Source organism: Mangifera indica, unplaced genomic scaffold (genome assembly GCF_011075055.1).
Source record: "Mangifera indica cultivar Alphonso unplaced genomic scaffold, CATAS_Mindica_2.1 Un_0067, whole genome shotgun sequence".
Classification (NCBI taxonomy): Eukaryota; Viridiplantae; Streptophyta; class Magnoliopsida; order Sapindales; family Anacardiaceae; genus Mangifera; species Mangifera indica.
Window position 1 is genome coordinate 93742 of NW_025401159.1, and position 16869 is coordinate 110610.

At 37.4% G+C, this 16869-nt stretch overlaps 3 protein-coding genes across 8 annotated transcripts; 2 read left to right on the top strand and 1 right to left on the bottom strand.

Annotated features, from left to right (window-relative positions):
* Positions 1 to 471: 471 nt before the first annotated feature.
* On the top strand, positions 472 to 5749 carry LOC123207235 (DEAD-box ATP-dependent RNA helicase 31-like). Of its 2 annotated transcripts, none has more exons than XM_044624579.1 (10): positions 472 to 1569; positions 1774 to 1880; positions 2503 to 2558; positions 3049 to 3273; positions 3641 to 3847; positions 3935 to 4012; positions 4093 to 4188; positions 4433 to 4648; positions 4865 to 5047; positions 5232 to 5749. In XM_044624579.1, the coding sequence occupies exons 1-10, from the start codon at positions 623 to 625 to the stop codon at positions 5457 to 5459; spliced, it is 2343 nt and encodes a 780-aa protein (XP_044480514.1). In that variant the 5' UTR covers positions 472 to 622; the 3' UTR covers positions 5460 to 5749. The 2 variants fall into 2 exon arrangements, with proteins under 2 accessions (XP_044480514.1, XP_044480513.1); XM_044624578.1 differs by having other exon boundaries at positions 473 to 1569; positions 3926 to 4012.
* A 220-nt stretch (positions 5750 to 5969) lies between these two features.
* Positions 5970 to 14233, bottom strand: LOC123207240. Of its 5 annotated transcripts, XM_044624586.1 has the most exons (10): positions 13738 to 14232; positions 13282 to 13558; positions 12869 to 13057; positions 12072 to 12164; positions 11795 to 11977; positions 11611 to 11713; positions 11332 to 11514; positions 8281 to 10754; positions 6973 to 7562; positions 5970 to 6586 (listed from the first exon to the last, which is right to left on the bottom strand). In XM_044624586.1, exons 2-9 carry the CDS (start codon positions 13513 to 13515, stop codon positions 7011 to 7013), a joined length of 4011 nt encoding a protein of 1336 aa, XP_044480521.1. In that variant the 5' UTR covers positions 13516 to 13558; positions 13738 to 14232; the 3' UTR covers positions 5970 to 6586; positions 6973 to 7010. The 5 variants fall into 5 exon arrangements, with proteins under 5 accessions (XP_044480521.1, XP_044480524.1, XP_044480523.1 ...); XM_044624589.1 differs by having other exon boundaries at positions 6973 to 7559; positions 13282 to 14233; XM_044624588.1 differs by having other exon boundaries at positions 11332 to 11511; positions 13282 to 14232.
* Positions 14234 to 14432: 199 nt separating this feature from the next.
* LOC123207241 (zinc finger CCCH domain-containing protein 1-like) lies at positions 14433 to 16839 on the top strand. Its single transcript, XM_044624590.1, has 3 exons — positions 14433 to 14873; positions 14975 to 15801; positions 16320 to 16839. The coding sequence occupies exons 1-3, from the start codon at positions 14837 to 14839 to the stop codon at positions 16425 to 16427; spliced, it is 972 nt and encodes a 323-aa protein (XP_044480525.1). The 5' UTR covers positions 14433 to 14836; the 3' UTR covers positions 16428 to 16839.
* The last annotated feature ends 30 nt before the right edge of the window (positions 16840 to 16869 follow it).

Here is a 16869-nt window from a genome sequence, read left to right on the forward strand (position 1 = left end):
ATATATATTAAATAAAAAATTGACTAGATGTATACAATATTGAAAAAATGGGTAGGGTAATTAATATCCTAATTTACACTTAAAATAAAATGGATCACTCGTAGTATTAGATTTGAACTGAGTTAAATTTGAATTTACTTTGATTTATATATGATAAAATTTGAGTTTATTTCAAATAAGCTCGAACTTGACTCATTTTAAGCTCGAGTTTGATTTTAAATTTTATTCGAGTTTGAACTTTTAATTAGTTTGTTATTAAAATGATATCGTTTTAATAAATATTAGTTAAAACGATATCGTTTTATATTAAAATTTTTAGTTAACGAACTTGACAAACTAAACACTCAAAAATTTAAATTCAAACTCAAATTCACTTGAAGTTAATTTATTTTAATCTTATTTAAATTAAATTCAAATCCAAACCCGAACGAGCATGGTTGGAATCCAACCGTGGTCACATTCTCACTTCTCAAAATCATATCTTAAACCCTGAAAACCCCTATCCTGCTTTTTACTCTTGCCTGCCGTATGTCCTGGGGGAATCTCGCCATTTCACGATAACATCCGCCAAACACGAGGCATTGGCTTTTGGAACCGGCAACCGGTCATTTCGGGTTGTGCTATGCCCATTAAGCTATTACGGCATCTCCGCTTCCTCAGTGCTTCTCGTCCAGTCACCTATTCTCCTTTGATGAATCTTAAACCCTCCGTTCGCACTTCTGGAGCCATACCCACTTTGCGTCGGGCCTTCCCTTGTAAACTCAAATACCTAGGTTTCGCCATCACCCGCCATAACGACCAACACCTTCAGCTTGGCGTGCGGAAATTTTCGACTCGCTCGTTCCGAACCAGGGCCGGGTCTGTCTCGGGGTCTGAGGTCTCTCGTGATCGTGAGAGAGGTCGAGAAGAAATTCGCGCTTCCAAGAGTTTAATTGAGGACGAGGCTGAACTTAGTGATTGGGTTGGTGAGTTAGGGTCGGACTTATTCCGTTCTAAACGCATTAATGGAGAAGAGGAGGAATCAGATTTCAGGAAGTCTCGTGGTGGAGATAGAGATTCTTTCTTGACTAAGAGGAGAAGAGAAAATGACACTGACGGGTTGGACGAGTCTAATAGGGGAGTGAATCGTAACTCAGCTAACGCATTATCAAGGAGTAATAATTCGAGGTTTGATGGGGATTTTGAGAATGGTAATGGGGAGCCTTTTTCGCGGACAAAGAATGGCAGGTTTGAGAGAGGAAATGCTGAGTCTTGTTCACAGAAGAGAAGTGAGAGGAAGGGCCGAGGGAGCTTCAAGCAAGAAGGGAAAAAATTTAGGAGAGAAACTCGTTTTTCCGATGATGATATTGGTGATGATGTGAATGAGGGGATAGAGAGAATTGTGGGTGGTATAGGGAATTTACTTAATGAGATAGTTAGTGATGGTGATGTTAGAGATGTTGATGATTATGATGATGAAGACGACAGTACTTTCAGGAAGAATGCCAGGACTTCAATTGGATTAGATGATGGGGGTGGTAAGACAAAAAGTTCACCTGGGAAATATGATTCTTATTTGAGTGAGACCAGGTATGTCGCAGGATATTGTTTGACTTTCACCTATTATTCACACTTCGCTTCTACTGAAAGATAACCATTAGAGATTCTGACTCTCATATTGGGTTACATCCTTGAAAACTAATGTTAAATAATTTTAGTGGCCAATGTTATTTAGCTCTAGACTTACTTGACTATTCTTTTCATTTAAGCACCCAAATTTTTGGATTCCTGCAGATTCGATCAATGTTTACTCTCCCCCTTGTCACTGAAGGGAATCAAGGATGCTGGATATGAGAAGATGACTATAGTACAGGAGGCATCTCTTCCTGTATTACTCAAAGGTTAAGATCTTTCTGTTGTATTATAAGATTTTTTTTTTTAATTATAATCATCCAGTTTTTCTTTTTTTAAATATTTTTACCTTTTCTATGATTCTTTGTGTGGATTGCTTGTCCACACTTTAAATTCCATTCTTGTAAATTGCCATCTTTCAGGTCACTTTTTGCTATGTTTTGTCGCCTATTGTTTAAGACTATACTATCATACAGAAATTCACATTCAGAAACTTCTTAATGAGAGAGATTTTTGTAGCCTAATATTTCAAATCAAAAGAATGTAAAAACCTGAATCATGGTCACGTTTCTTATCTCCTCTGCCAGAAGGGATACCGTGAAACGGCAGATCTTTCCTAGGAAAGTTATCATTGATTGATAACTAGTGAAAACTCCTGATTAAGAAAGGTAATGAGACTGATGATGAGTTTGGTATTATGTTAGTTTGATGTTCTCTTGTTTTGAACTTTGACTGTTTTTAAGCTACTGAATGCCCTGTGACCACTGGTGTGGGTTTTAAACTGATTAGACTTCACTAAAGTAGCTTTCATCTTCTTATATATGGTTCTTTTGATATTGTTTGATACCTCTTCCATTTACTTCACTTATTCTGATTGATACTGTTTCCCAGGTAAGGATGTTCTGGCTAAGGCTAAAACAGGCACTGGAAAAACAGTAGCATTTTTGGTAAGACTTCTTTTTTTTAATCATCTTATGTTAGTCTGTAAACCAAGACAAAATGTTTTCCTGAATCACGAGAATAATTAGCGCCCTTTTGTGATTTTTACAGTTTCTATAATTATCTTAGTTGCATCTAAATCATCAACTGTTTGGGTCTCCTATCTTAAGATTTACATATAGTCTTAAATACTGATCACAGTTTCACTTTGAAAATTTACAAAAAACCATGCATAACTTCCAGAAAATAGCAATAATAGTAGTGTAGGGATCTAATTATAGTTCGGTATTTCATTTTGAAGTTAAGGTTTTACTGTGGTCTTGTTAGAGATTCATAATTCAAAACAGAAATAAGAATATTTTCAGTTTATGAATACCAATTTGATGTCATTCAAGAATCCATAGGAAGCAAAAGTCCTGTTTTTTTGCTGCTCCTAGGGGAGAGAGTTAGGAAATGAATCATTCGTTTTGTTTACTTGAGAACTTTTCTATTTTTCAGCTCCCTTCTATTGAAGTTGTCATAAAATCTCCTCCTGTTGGTCGTGATCAAAAGCAGCCCCCAATTCTTGTGCTGGTAGTATGCCCTACTCGAGAGCTTGCAACTCAAGCTGCTGCAGAAGCTAACACACTACTGAAGTATCATCCATCTATTGGAGTTCAAGTTGTCATAGGTGGTACAAGACTTAAAATGGAGCAAAAACGGATGCAAGTAAACCCCTGCCAGGTGAGCTTCTTATCACATCATTGGGCATGCATCATATTTAATTCAGTGCCTGTCATGTGTTGGAGCCTTATAGGAAATTTGATAGGCCAAACATGGATCTGTCTAATCTCCAATTGTTTGAAACTTTTTTCAACCGTTGATGTGCATTGGGCACAAAGTGAGCAAACTAGATTGTCTTGGTAGAATGATTGTGTTTAATTAGGAGATTCTTAGCTATCAACCAATTAAAACAGGATCCTTAGAGTATGCAATGCATATGATATTGCATGGTTTTTGATAATAATGTCCAATTAGTGACACCTTGTAGTCAAATCCATCATGGAAAAGTAGGGATATGGTTGAATTTACACTCATTCAAAACTCCCAGATTCTTGTTGCAACTCCTGGAAGGCTCAGAGACCATATTGAGAATACTGCAGGATTTGCATCAAGGTTGATGGGCGTGAAAGTTCTTGTACTTGATGAAGCTGATCAGTTATTGGACATGGGATTTCGAAAAAGCATTGACAAAATAATTGCTGCTGTTCCAAAAGAACGACAAACACTCTTGTTTTCTGCCACAGTTCCTGAAGAGGTTTACTTCTGACCTTGGGTTTGTTTTAGCATACTTTTTAGATTGAAAATAATAATAAAGTTGCTGTATGCTGTGAAGGTTCGTCAGATTTGTCATATTGCTTTGAAAAGAGATCATGAATTCATCAATACTGTTGAAGAAGGAAGTGAGGAGACACACTCACAGGTTGGCTTTCTGATGACCCTTCCCGGTAACTAATTTTTTTTTCTTGGTATTCAAGTTCTTAAAATGTTGCATCATTTCAGGTCAAACAGATGCATTTAGTTGCTCCACTAGGCAGACACTTTCCCCTCCTGTATGTTCTTCTGAAAGAGCATGTTGCAGATAACATTGACTATAAGGTATAGACGTGGTCCATAAGTCGGTCATCCAAACTTTCTTTGTTAGATTTCCTGTAAAAGTTCAATCTCCACTTTCCAGTTTTTCTTGTAGTATGATTTAATATTTATGGGAGTTGTTGTAAAGGAGATATTGAGCATCTAGAATTTCTTTGGCCAGTATTTATTATGAATTTTTGTTCATGTCACCAAAATCGCCATCTTTAATTTGTGCTCTTTTGGGCAAAATGTCCGCTAACTTGTCCAGGTTCTTGTATTTTCTACCACTGCCATGGTAACCAGATTGGTCGCTGATCTTCTGGGTGAGCTAAAGCTGAATGTTAGAGAGATACACTCTAGAAAGCCACAGGGTTATAGAACCAGGGTTTCTGATGAATTTCGGAAATCAAAAGGTCTCATTCTTGTGACTTCAGATGTATCTGCTCGTGGGGTTGACTATCCTGATGTTACCCTTGTCATTCAGGTAATAGGACATGATCAAAAAGCATTAGTTCAATTCATCTTACAGGAGTTTAAACATTTTGAAAAAAAAAAAAAAAGGAACACTTTTTTCATTGTTTCCACTCAAATAGGATACTTTCTTTGATGTCCAAGCCTCGTGGATGTAAAAACTGAGTACTCTAGCATTTTATTTGCTGTTTTGGATGATATATTACCAAATAATTCTTTGTGATCGTAGGTGGGTTTGCCTGCTGATAGAGAACAGTATATACATAGGCTTGGCCGAACTGGACGTAAAGGTAAAGAAGGGCAAGGCATATTGTTACTTGCTCCTTGGGAGGAATTCTTTTTATCTAGTATCAGGGATTTGCCAATAACAAAAGCTCCTGTGCCTTCACTTGATCCAGAGACACAGAAACAGGCGAGTTTGAATATTTTTATCAAACTTTTGCATCTTGTTTGTTGTATTGTAATACTACTTTCTGATTTTTTCTTCTTTCAAGCTATAGTGAATCGAATTAGAATAGTAAAACTGTTTTTGATAGGAAATTCTTATGAATTGACTAGTGAATAAATATGTGAAAATATTGACCTTTGTTAAACAGGTACAGCGTGCACTTTCTCATGTGGAGAAGCAGAACAAAGCAGCAGCATACCAAGCATGGCTTGGTTATTATAATTCCACAAAGAAAGTGGGTAGGGACAAATATAGACTTGCAGAGCTTGCAAATGAATACAGTCGAAGCATGGGACTTGATATCCCGCCAGCGATTCCCAAGCGAGTCCTTGCCAAGATGGGTCTTAGGCATATACCGGGTTTGCGTACTCAATAATCTTGTAGAAACAAAATTCTTTTAATTGTCCCCCACCACACCTCACATACCACAACACACACCACACACACCCCACACAACCACCGCCACCACCACCCAACCCCCACCCCCCCCCCCCCCCCCCCCCCCCACCCATTTTTTTGTAATATTAATTAATTAAGCTTTGTAATGCTGAATATGATGTCAGCCTTTAAGTCTTGACTGACTAAGCTTTTGTATCACTTTGTAAAAACTTCGTCATCTTTCTTTTGAAACGCCAAAGCTGATAGCAGAAATCCAATTGGGTTCAACTGGGCTTATTCTATGCAATGAATCCTCTCATATTATAAGGAAAATGCACTTTAAGACATGTTTTATACATAAATAATAATAAGATATTATTATATAATTAAATATTATTTTATTTTTAATTAATTATATAATAATATATTATTTATATACATAATACTACGCTTTTAATAATAAAAAATATTTATACGATGAGATGAACATTACTAATCACATCTAAAATTGGGAATCCAAATTTCTAATTTTACATTTACTCCAAAAGAGAAACCTACGTACACGGTATCATTAACAACAAACCCACGTAACCATTCTATTCTAGCTGTGAACAATTGATACAAGTCATTTGAGTCTAATAAACAAAGAGAAAGCTTGTACGCTGGGGGCTTTATGAATCAAGCTACCGGTAACATTCTCTGAAAGAAATCATGACCGAATAAATTTTATAACATTATGATCAAACCCTAAAATTCTATACTTGAGCAGAGTTACATTACAATGTGTGAAATCCTACAGTGAACGCCTAATTACCCAGTCCTTGCGTCCCACCATTTCAATGCCAGAGTAGGTTAGAAATTGAGCTCCCGAGTGTACAAAACAAGCCAAAAGGCAGAGCATGTTCCAGGAGAATCGTTAGATAAAACCAAATCATAACTAAAATCTCCTTTTTATGAGTGAGGACTGAGGAGAGAGCACAAAATCTTTGCAATGTGAGGATTTCCCATTATATTTTTCCTTACCATCATTCTCTCCCTGGTCCAGAAATGCAGGAAGACGAAAATCGTCATGTTTCAATTGATAATTCATCTGGGCCACTGATCTGGCAATAAAATCAAAGCCCCCTGTTAAGATGATAAATTAACAACCGTCACAATACAATCCCGGAAAAAGAGTTGACTGATAAAAATATAAAACTGGAAGACAATCAATTCCGCACTGAACTCATATTTTAATAAAACTATAAAACATGTATAACAAGTATTATAGCTACTATCTTTTTCCTATTGTCTAGATATCATCATCTTCATAATAGTATAACTGCCAAACAAGCAAAACAGCAGCCACCACAGTTTGCATAGCTAAATTAAAGATATAGGGCTATGGCTTGTGAATTATTGTGCCATGGCTATTCGTAGTTGAACATTATACAAGAGAATTATGCTTTTTAAGCTACCTGCATTTCACTAATCATGCAACTAAAACTATCCTGCAAAAACAAAATCATTACCTCTGAATGTGGGGAGAAGGCTGATTGGGTGAAGACCGTTAACCTGAGGTTCCATGAAACCTCTGTTCTTCATAAATCCCACTTGATCTACTTCCCTCACTAGTCTGTGATACTTGATCAGGACTTGAGAGACCCACAGGTCCAAGAGACCCAAACTCAAGCTGTTCAGCAGAACCATATGCAGCATTATGATCATAAGGATACAGCATGACAACAGGCCGAATGGTAGGTCCATTCAGTGACCCCCCATTGGGGTTCATGGCTGAGAGTGGATACATGCCATATGCAACATTGACAGAGCTACCCTGTGCAGAATTTGGGCGAAATGGACCATTCTGAGAGTGGTATGAATGGAAGTTATCATGTCTATGTGAACCCCAAGGCCTGTCAGCTCGACTCTCACTTGTAGATAACCGGTCTGGCCTTGAGCTTGGTTTATCAGTTTGGCTACGATTATGGCCACGCCCAGAAGCTCGTGACTTGGAATTGACATTCCAGTTTCCTTCTCTTTCACCATGGTGGTCACCTCGGTCATGGCTATAATTCCCCCTTCTGGTACTCGAGGAATGCCGGTCTCTTGGAGAAACCTTCTGAAATACAACAAAGAAATTAACACATGCACAAAGACAACCGAAGTTGAACATTGATTATTTGAGTGAGTCAGCATGCTTCATCCCTGAAACTCCCCAAATAACACTGAAAAAATTCACAGCCTTCTAGAGCATTATATTCCTAAGTATATTTTCTTGAAAAATAGAAGAGTAATGTATTTTGGGCGGTGGACCGGTGCATGCACACAGTATCTGTACTTTGGAGGGAGCGAATAGTGTAAAAAACCAGCAATAATAGCCAATGATCCTAAACCATTACTTCGCAATCATATGAAATTATATTCTGATACACACTTTCAATTACACAAGGCAGAAAATTAAGAGGTTGCCCTTGCAACCATGCACATTATATTCTTCAAAAAGATCACTCCAACCTGAAGCAGGAGGATGTACATGAGAACATTACATGGAAAATACTATCCTTAAAAATAGCATGTTGGGAATTCTGTTTACAATAATACTGGTCAACCCAATTAACTAACATACATGCAATAAAAGCACAGTAAACCTGGGCAAATGGAAGAGCAACCCGTGATACTACATTTTAATAAAAAATTGCCAATCTAGCAAACTGTGAACATGATTCATGATTTTGAAACAAAATAAAATTGTGCCAATGCAGAACAAATATAAAAAAGTGGGTAAATAGAAATCAGACTGTCATGAGAAAAGAATGTCTGTTGAAAATTAATCTTACAGGATTTGGCAGGTAGGTCCCAGTCCCAGCACGATATCTTGGCATTTCATCCATATAACTTTGGTATACACCAGCAGGCCTATTAGAAGAAGAATGAACAGGAGCAACAGGAACAAGGCGAGACCCAAAACCCATAAGCTGAGTTAAAAGATTCATGTTGGCTGAAAGGGGTCTCCCAGGACCATCCCATGGCACTCTGCCTTGTAAATAGGCAGGTGGCACCATAAAAGGTGAAGAATAAATGAGAGGTCGAGATAGCTGAGGATTTTGGCAAAGCCGACCATATTGTAAATTTCGCCAATGGCTAAGAAAGTCACTGTTAAGAATGTCAGACTTGTTCTCTGATGGCTCAACAGAATCAGACCTACTCATAGAGTTAGAAGTACTTGACACCTCAGACTGGTCAATTCCCTCAGACAAATCAAAGTTTTGACCAGAATCACTATTACCCAGTTCCTCATCCCCACTAAAATGACTCGTTGATGCATCAGCAGTTCCGGTCTCAGTCTGGTAGTTGCAAAATGGAACTGGAAGCATTGTAAGATAAAGAGGAACTGGTGGCCCAGTGGGATAGAATGTGTAGGGAGGAACCACCCCCGAATTGTCCATAGCTCTATGCTGAGAATCTGGACCAGAGAGCATTGGACCAATGGGAATAATAGAATCTGATCCACTTGTTTGAGCTTCTTCCAATCCTTCTATTTGATGCCTTGAAACATGCAAAGGACCAGCAGATTGAGGTCCTGTGCTTCTATCTGCCATTTCAGTGCCCATGGTTGGTGGACGATTCCAATCTCTGCTATCTTCATCGGCCTGAACAGATGAAGATTCAGACACAGTCTTACCTTTTCCATAAGCAACAGTAGGAGCTGTTTTCCGACCCCTTTTTTCTTTAACTAATTTTGAAACCTTTACTGATGATCCTTCCCAAGAACTCTCAGAATTGGTTTTGCTTCTTAGAGAACTTGTATGTGAAGCAGGCATAGACCTTGAACTTGCAGATTTATCATCAAAGTGAACCTCATTACCTCTATTATCTTGATAATGGAACGAATCAACATGATCTTCCCTTGTTGACCCTTGAGTGTCCTTAGTGAATTTAGGTGAAGTTCTTCTAGAAGTGCCAGAGCCACCTATTCGAGATGAAGGGAAAAAGTTATAACCAGCAGAAGTTGATTGTTGCTTATCATCTGACTGAAGAATCTCAAAGTTTCCATAATCGAGATCGAATCCACCAAGGGAACCCCGATCCTGCTGATGCCAAAGATCCTGCTCAGCCTCCCCAAGGTTCAAATCTGATGGACCAAAGCTTTCATTACCAAGTTCATGTGAATCTTCTGGATTTGAGGCCAATCCAAAGCCAGGAAGATAATGGGTCATGTGTGAAGGGACCAAACTTTGGGGATATTGCATATTTGCACCTGATTGAGTCTCAATCAAGGGAAGATTGGGGAACATTCCACTTAAATTTCTCTGAGAATATCCCATTGAAGCTAGAACAGGAGGGAATGGAAGAGTTAGGTGACTAGGGTCCATATTCAGTGGAAAATGGACCTGTCCATTAAAATTATTAGCAGTGCTTGCCATCATGTTCACAAGATCTTGCTCTTCCTGTTGCATCCCTCCTATGTCCACACCCGAAGAAAACTCTTTGCCCATGGCACCCATCACTAAATCATCATTGTAACTATTCAACACACTGTTTGAATCAGCAGGCACATCAAGACTTTGATGGGATGAAGTGCAACTAGCAGATGATGGACCATCAGTTGAAGATCTGATGTCATGACTCACCAAAATATCAGATTCCAAGTTCTTTCTCTGACTATTGTCCAGCCTTAATGAAGCAAGTTGGCTTTTTCCACTTTCAGAGGCTTTGCTATGTCTTCCTTGATTAGAAACTTCACCATATGTGTCTGTAAGCTCAGGGCTAGAGCGCGTCCTTGCAAAAAGATACCTACCTTTTGAGTCACTAGCCAAGTTATCAGGCTTAAAACTTCTGAGACCTTTATCATTCTGCAATTTCTGATTGGAATTGCTTTCCCGCCTGATCTGATTGGTGCTGTTCAAGTGGCTATAACTCCTTTGGATCTGGGCATGAGAAGCTGTAGAGACATGACTGCTTTTAGTAGTGCTTTCAGAAGGATGATTACCAAGCTGAGAGGAAGCACCAAAAGATTCTTGTGACCTGTCCACTTGAGTCTCATGGCCAGAGGAAACCTCATTTCTTTTACTGCTGGAATTTGGATTGGCATGAAGATTCTCAGAATCAACTTGATGGTCTGGATTTGATAACCTCAAGCGCCACAAGTCATTCCTTGGTGCATCAGGGCGATGGCCACTACCATGTCTGTCCCAAGTATTCATAAAAAATTGATTTACCTCATTAAGTAAATCCTCTTTGGGGCAATCAAGTAATCTTGCCAACCTTTTAGCCCCAAATGCAAATGCACTACGTATCCTAAAGAAGTTACCTGCATAAATTGAAAAATATATGTACAGAAAAAACAAATTACTAAACATTCAAACAGATAATACAAAAGCAGGTCAAGATGTTACACCAAGAGCATTAAAATTTCACAGAAAATGGTATGTCTATATAAACACTTAGAAGCATAAGAACATAAATTGATAATATGAATAATTCCATCACCCTTCTCTTCCATTTAAACAGAAGTCTCTGACCTCACACTGTCAGCAATTTTGAGATGCAGGTATATCAGTATTAATATATTTGCCAACAGATCCAAAATAATTTTTGAATATATAAGAGAAATAGTTACAAAAACTGCATATCATCTACAATTGCATGTTGGTGTACCTCATGCAGGCACAGACAAAGAACTGCAGGGAACACATTACGGTAAAGATAAGATCATTAAGATTTCAAATTAAAAATCATTCAACTAATTCTCAAACATCTTAGCTGATTAAATCCAAAATAAGAAAGCAGCATCTTTAGCCAAATATTTTAGAGCCCATACAAGTAAATGAGCATGATGACCAAAGACAAATCTAGATACTGAAAATGTATTTTAATCAAAAGTGCACCTTTACTAACACTGCGTCCAAGGTTATTGTTTACACGCAAAGGATCAATCACATTAAAATGTTTTGAAACAAAAGGTTGACTTGGATTTTCTTGCCCAACAGGATAAACACCAAATCTGGTACACGCATCAAGAAATAATTTGCTAAGCAATAACACTCTGCCATCTTTTCGAGGTGGTTCTGCTGTAAAACATGACAACATAAGGAACGTTAAACATTCGCAAACTATATGATAAATTATCAAAACATTGATTAGAATCTTTAAGAAAATATTTATACCAGTTACATCAGGAAGTGAACTGATGGGTACAGGACCCCAGAGGCTAAGACAAAAGTTGTCCCAGTCAAACTTACTAAAGAATTCTAGAAAACGGTAAAGGACCTGCGAGTGCAAAAAAACAAATATTCAGAAGCATAAATAAGCAAAGATAAGAAGATTGACATAATCTGGTCACATAGCTACCTCAAGCGGTCCAGAAAAAGAATTGTTGAAAACATGAAATATGTAAAGAACCAAGGTCTCCAGTGCATAAGTTGATATGAGTCCATGGTGAGCACCCAATATACGGCTCTCATAGTAACACCAAGCTTTAATCAATATAATGCTACGCTTGAATAGATGATTGTGATTTATCAAATGATCAACCTATGGAAGAGAAAGAATAAAAAAAACATTTAAAAAAGACATATAAGCATTATAAAGAAAGATTCAATAGGAGATTTCTTGGATGGGCATTCACCTCTTCAAGGAAACAAAGGGTGCATAACCCTCCAAGCTGGCTAAATGATATGTCTACCACAATATTTTCCACCAGACACTTTATTATTTTTACCTGAAATTAAATAAAGGAAAATAGAAGAGTTAAGCTTACTACCAAGAGAAGGATCCATAAGGCAAGAAGTGCTTAACTAGGTTATACGAAAGTTAATGCAGACATTATCCAAGATAAACATAATAGTGAACTCAAAATAATAATAAAAAATAAGTGAACAAATATGCATCTTCTATAATAAATATCAATATTATGAATACAGTCACAACTAACTGCATTGCAAGACCTATGCTAAAATTTGCAGGGAAGAAAATGTGATAAATTACAACTAAGAGATCCTCAACACTTGAAATTAAATTTAAAAATAAAGGACAAAGAAGAGGGACAGAAAAAGGTTTATATGTTCATGACACAAGATGTGAGTCTTTAATAATCAACAATATCCCCTTGTGCACAAAATAATCAGCTATTTGTATTGGGGCTATCCCTTCTTATCACTAATCAGAGTATATCTGACCTTTGATTGCAGTTGAGGAATTTTGTACTGTAAGATTTTTTTTAGAGCTCTACCTAGTAGTTAAAAGTTTGCAGATCAACTAATGCAACTTCCCTAATTCAAAGCCATCTACTGAGATATATATGGCATGACTTTTTTTAAATACAGCCACAACTGGACTAGAAAGAAGACACCAAGACTGAATTCAAGACCATGTTATAGACTCTGTAGAAGACATAAAAATGTTAATGAAACCATTGAAACCTACTTCTGCCTGAATGTACTGGACTTCCTTCACATGGAATTCAGCATGCTCATTTTTCTCCTCCTCCTCCTCCAACATATCGCGCACCTGATGTGCCCATGTATCCTTTAAATTTTGAACACTGAAAGCTGTTAAGTCAATGTCCCCATCAGGCAAATACGTCTTGAGGGGAACAGACCCAAAAGGAAAAACCTGTCGATTAGAGTGGACACAAGTAAATACCAACGTAACAAAAGATGATGAGATGAGTATTCATGTAAATCTACCCGCCATAAATTAACCCTAGTCTCCACCCATTTATTGTGTATCTTTACATTAACTTATTAAATAGAAACAACAACAAATTCCCCTAACAATATACTGAAAAGAAACCCTTATATACATATATAAGCAGGTAGGTAGTAGAAAAGGTCGACCTCACAAGGGAAACATTTGACTATAAGGCGCTTCACATAGTCTGCAACGGCACTCCGGCGCTCTTCAGAAAAAGAGTTGGGCTTAATGCAGGCAATAAGTTCTGCAGTTCTCTCCTCCGCCTTCAACCATCGTTCGGAGTCAAGAACTCGGATGACTGAAGCGGCCTCATTGGGCAATAAACCATTTAATAATAGCCCACTTGGTGGCTCCGTCCACCCTTCATGCTCTCCCATGCAAACCCTATGATTTTCCCTCCACCAAACTTAGCCCCAAATGCTGCCACCACTCGCAACAACAAGACAAACAAATTTAAAACCACAACAGGTTACACAATAACTACCCGATTATATTTTACTGGATTAAACAAAGTTATTCGTATTCAAATAATTACAGTAGTTGAGTTTCTTTAAAATTTTCCTCAAGTAATACTTCCAAACATTGAGGTAAAGTATTACCTAAAGGAAAATACACAATTGTAAATTTTCACAAATCAAGACTAACGGAGTAGAGAACGGTAGAACCCTAGACGATTAAAAAACAAGAAGAAGAAAATCAGTAATTAAAATCGGGATTGGCTTAAAATTTGAAAACCTAAGAAGAAAGTTTTGAAACGTTAAGTATTGATGTGTCGGCAAATCAGAAGTATATGGATAGTTGTTCGGACGAAGAGGGACCGAAGAGAGGCCAAGATTGATGTATTAGATATAATGGCGGAAATATGAGAGGCGTGGATCAGTATTAGGTTTTTTTTCTGAGAGAAAGAGAGACGGCGTGTTTGGTTACAAGAATAAGGAGTTGTGGGACGACGAAGAAATTTGCACATTCGAGGGTTTTTAATTTTTTATGTTACAGATATATTCAGAAAGAAGATGATGGAATCTGGGGAAGGAAACACAGAGAGAGAGAGAGAAAGAAGGGAAGCACAATAAAAAAATATTATTAGAAACGTTCTTTTCTTTTTCCTTTTTTTTTTTAATTAATATTTGCTCATTCTGATAGGCTAAGCTCAATGAGAAGCTCCGGCCCAAATCATAAAAACGTATCTTTTATGGTTTTCAAATTTGCGCCGTTTCGTTCATTGAAACGTACGGTTAGAGTTGGTTTCTAATAAAGCGGTTTAGACATCAAAACCGTCTACATTCGGTTTTAAAAAAGGGCACCGGTTCATTATCCGAAGCGCGTTGGATTTCAAATTCTTAGACAAGCAATTCAGAATTGAAAGAGCTGTTTGTTAAAAACCCTAATTCTTGCTGAGCAATTCAACCCGGAAAATACACAGCTGTTAATTGATATTTATACTCGTTCTATCTCCATTCTGGAACTTTGATTGGTCATGCATTCGAGTTTTAGTTTCTTTGTGTTCGTTCAATTAGGGTTTACGCATTCAGATCATCTGTGTTTGTTTTTTGGGTGTTTTTGTGTTTTCAACGTTAAAGCAAATGATTTTTAACTATTTTACCATTTCGGTACTTTAATTGCTGTACTTATAGGTTCCCTTGTAATCTGATATTTAGTGGTCACAGGTTTCTGAAGCTTTGCTTTTTTACTTTTAAAATGGCCGATTCAGGCGAAGCTCAACCGTCCGAACAAGGTTTGTATTTTTCTTCTTTTTCGTGTTTTTTAATCATCATGTCTTCGGTTTATGTTAGCTGTTGTCATTTGATGTTAATTCTAAAGCTTTTACATTTTCAGTTTGCAATTTCTTTAGAAAGCCATCAAAGAATAAGAACATTAGAAAAAGAACTATAGATGAAGAGGAAGAGGAAGATTCTAAGACGGAGAGTTCAGTGTTACAGAACCTCAAAAAGGCGCCCAAGTCTGATGGAAAGCTATATTTTTCAACTGGGTCCTCCAAGAGCGTTAGGTCCACCGAATCAAATGTTGCAGAAACTGATAAGGCAATTTTTCAGTATGATTCTTCAAAGGAAATTCAAGTACATCACGACAGCAAAGCAACAGCAACTCTTGAAACTGAGACTGAGTTCTCAAGAGACGCACGCGCTCTTCGTGAGAAAGTCCTTAAGCGATCAGAAGAGGCTTTGAAGGGAAAAGTTTCAGGTGATGAGAAATTGTATAAAGGGATTCAAGGATATGTTGACCATAAGGCTGGGTTCCGAAGAGAGCATACTATTTCAAGTGAGAAAGCTGGGGGTTCACATGGGCCTCTTAGAGCTTCTGCTCATATAAGGGTATCTGCAAGGTTTGATTATCAGCCAGACATATGCAAAGATTACAAAGAGACTGGTTACTGTGGGTATGGTGATTCATGTAAGTTTATGCATGATCGAGGGGATTACAAGTCTGGGTGGCAGATGGAAAAGGAGTGGGAGGAAGCAGAGAAGGCAAGGAAGAGAAATTTGGCTATGGGAGGGAATGATGTGGACGAAGGTGATGACGTTCCAAGTGAAGAAGATGATGATGACACATTGCCCTTTGCTTGTTTCATTTGTAGACAGCCTTTTGTGGATCCTGTTATGACTAAATGCAAGCACTACTTCTGTGAGCATTGTGCCTTAAAGGTATAATATGTCCCTATTTATCACAATGTCTAATGAGGCATAGTCTATCTCATGTTTGTTCTTAATTTTATTGTATATATATTCATGTGCGAATTGGTTGATTTTGTATCTTTCGCCAAATGGTTATGCAAGGTTTTTTACTAGACGAAAATTAGAGCTATTTACAACTTATTCACACAAGATGACAACTTGTTATACTTTGTCCAAGAAATGTCTTTGGTGAGTTTGCAGATTTAAGTAAGCTTAAAAAGCTTGATAATGGAACCAGAATTCTTAGTCTTCTTTGATTTAGAGAAATGTTTATTTCTATTTAACATAGTAAATGTTTAACATTTTCACGGGTGTGCTTTCTGTTTATTTTGTACTTGAGCATCCCTTTTTTAAGTCATAAATTCAATTTTATTTTGACTTCCATGTCTAATACCGAGTTTATGCATATTTTCTCATTAAATCATAATCTTTTCTTGTTTAGTCACGATCTAACTGAAGTCCCTCTTTTTGTGCTTTTCTGTCCCCAGCATCACGCAAAGAACAAGAAGTGCTTTGTATGCAACCAACCTACACTTGGCCTTTTCAACACAGCTCATGAGATACGCAAAAAGATTGCTGAAGAGGGTAGAAAATAAGCTCATAAACTTCTTTGCCTTCTGGTCCTGTGGATTGCAATTTCAAGGTCAATGATTGTAACTACCTTTGGGCAGATGTGGAATTACTGGGTTGGGCAGATGTGCAATCCCTTTTCTCGTTTTCTTGCCCATGCTTGATACTTTCTTCTCCCTCTTGGTGGATGAATAATAGTGGTTGACGACGGTCCTATATTGTCTACATTGGGTATTGTCATTTTGTAGTATTTTGCCCAAGGTTTTAACATGATTTGAACTTCAGATTCGGAGTAATATGCCTATCCTCTGAAGTCTACTGTACTTTAGCAATTTTCTTTGTAATTTCTTGCTTAATTGATCTGATATTGAATGGTTCTTATCACCATTATATTACATACATGTATTATTTGAGAGTAACATATTTTTCTGCCCTTAAGATGCTCTGCATTCTTCTAATTTTATTCTT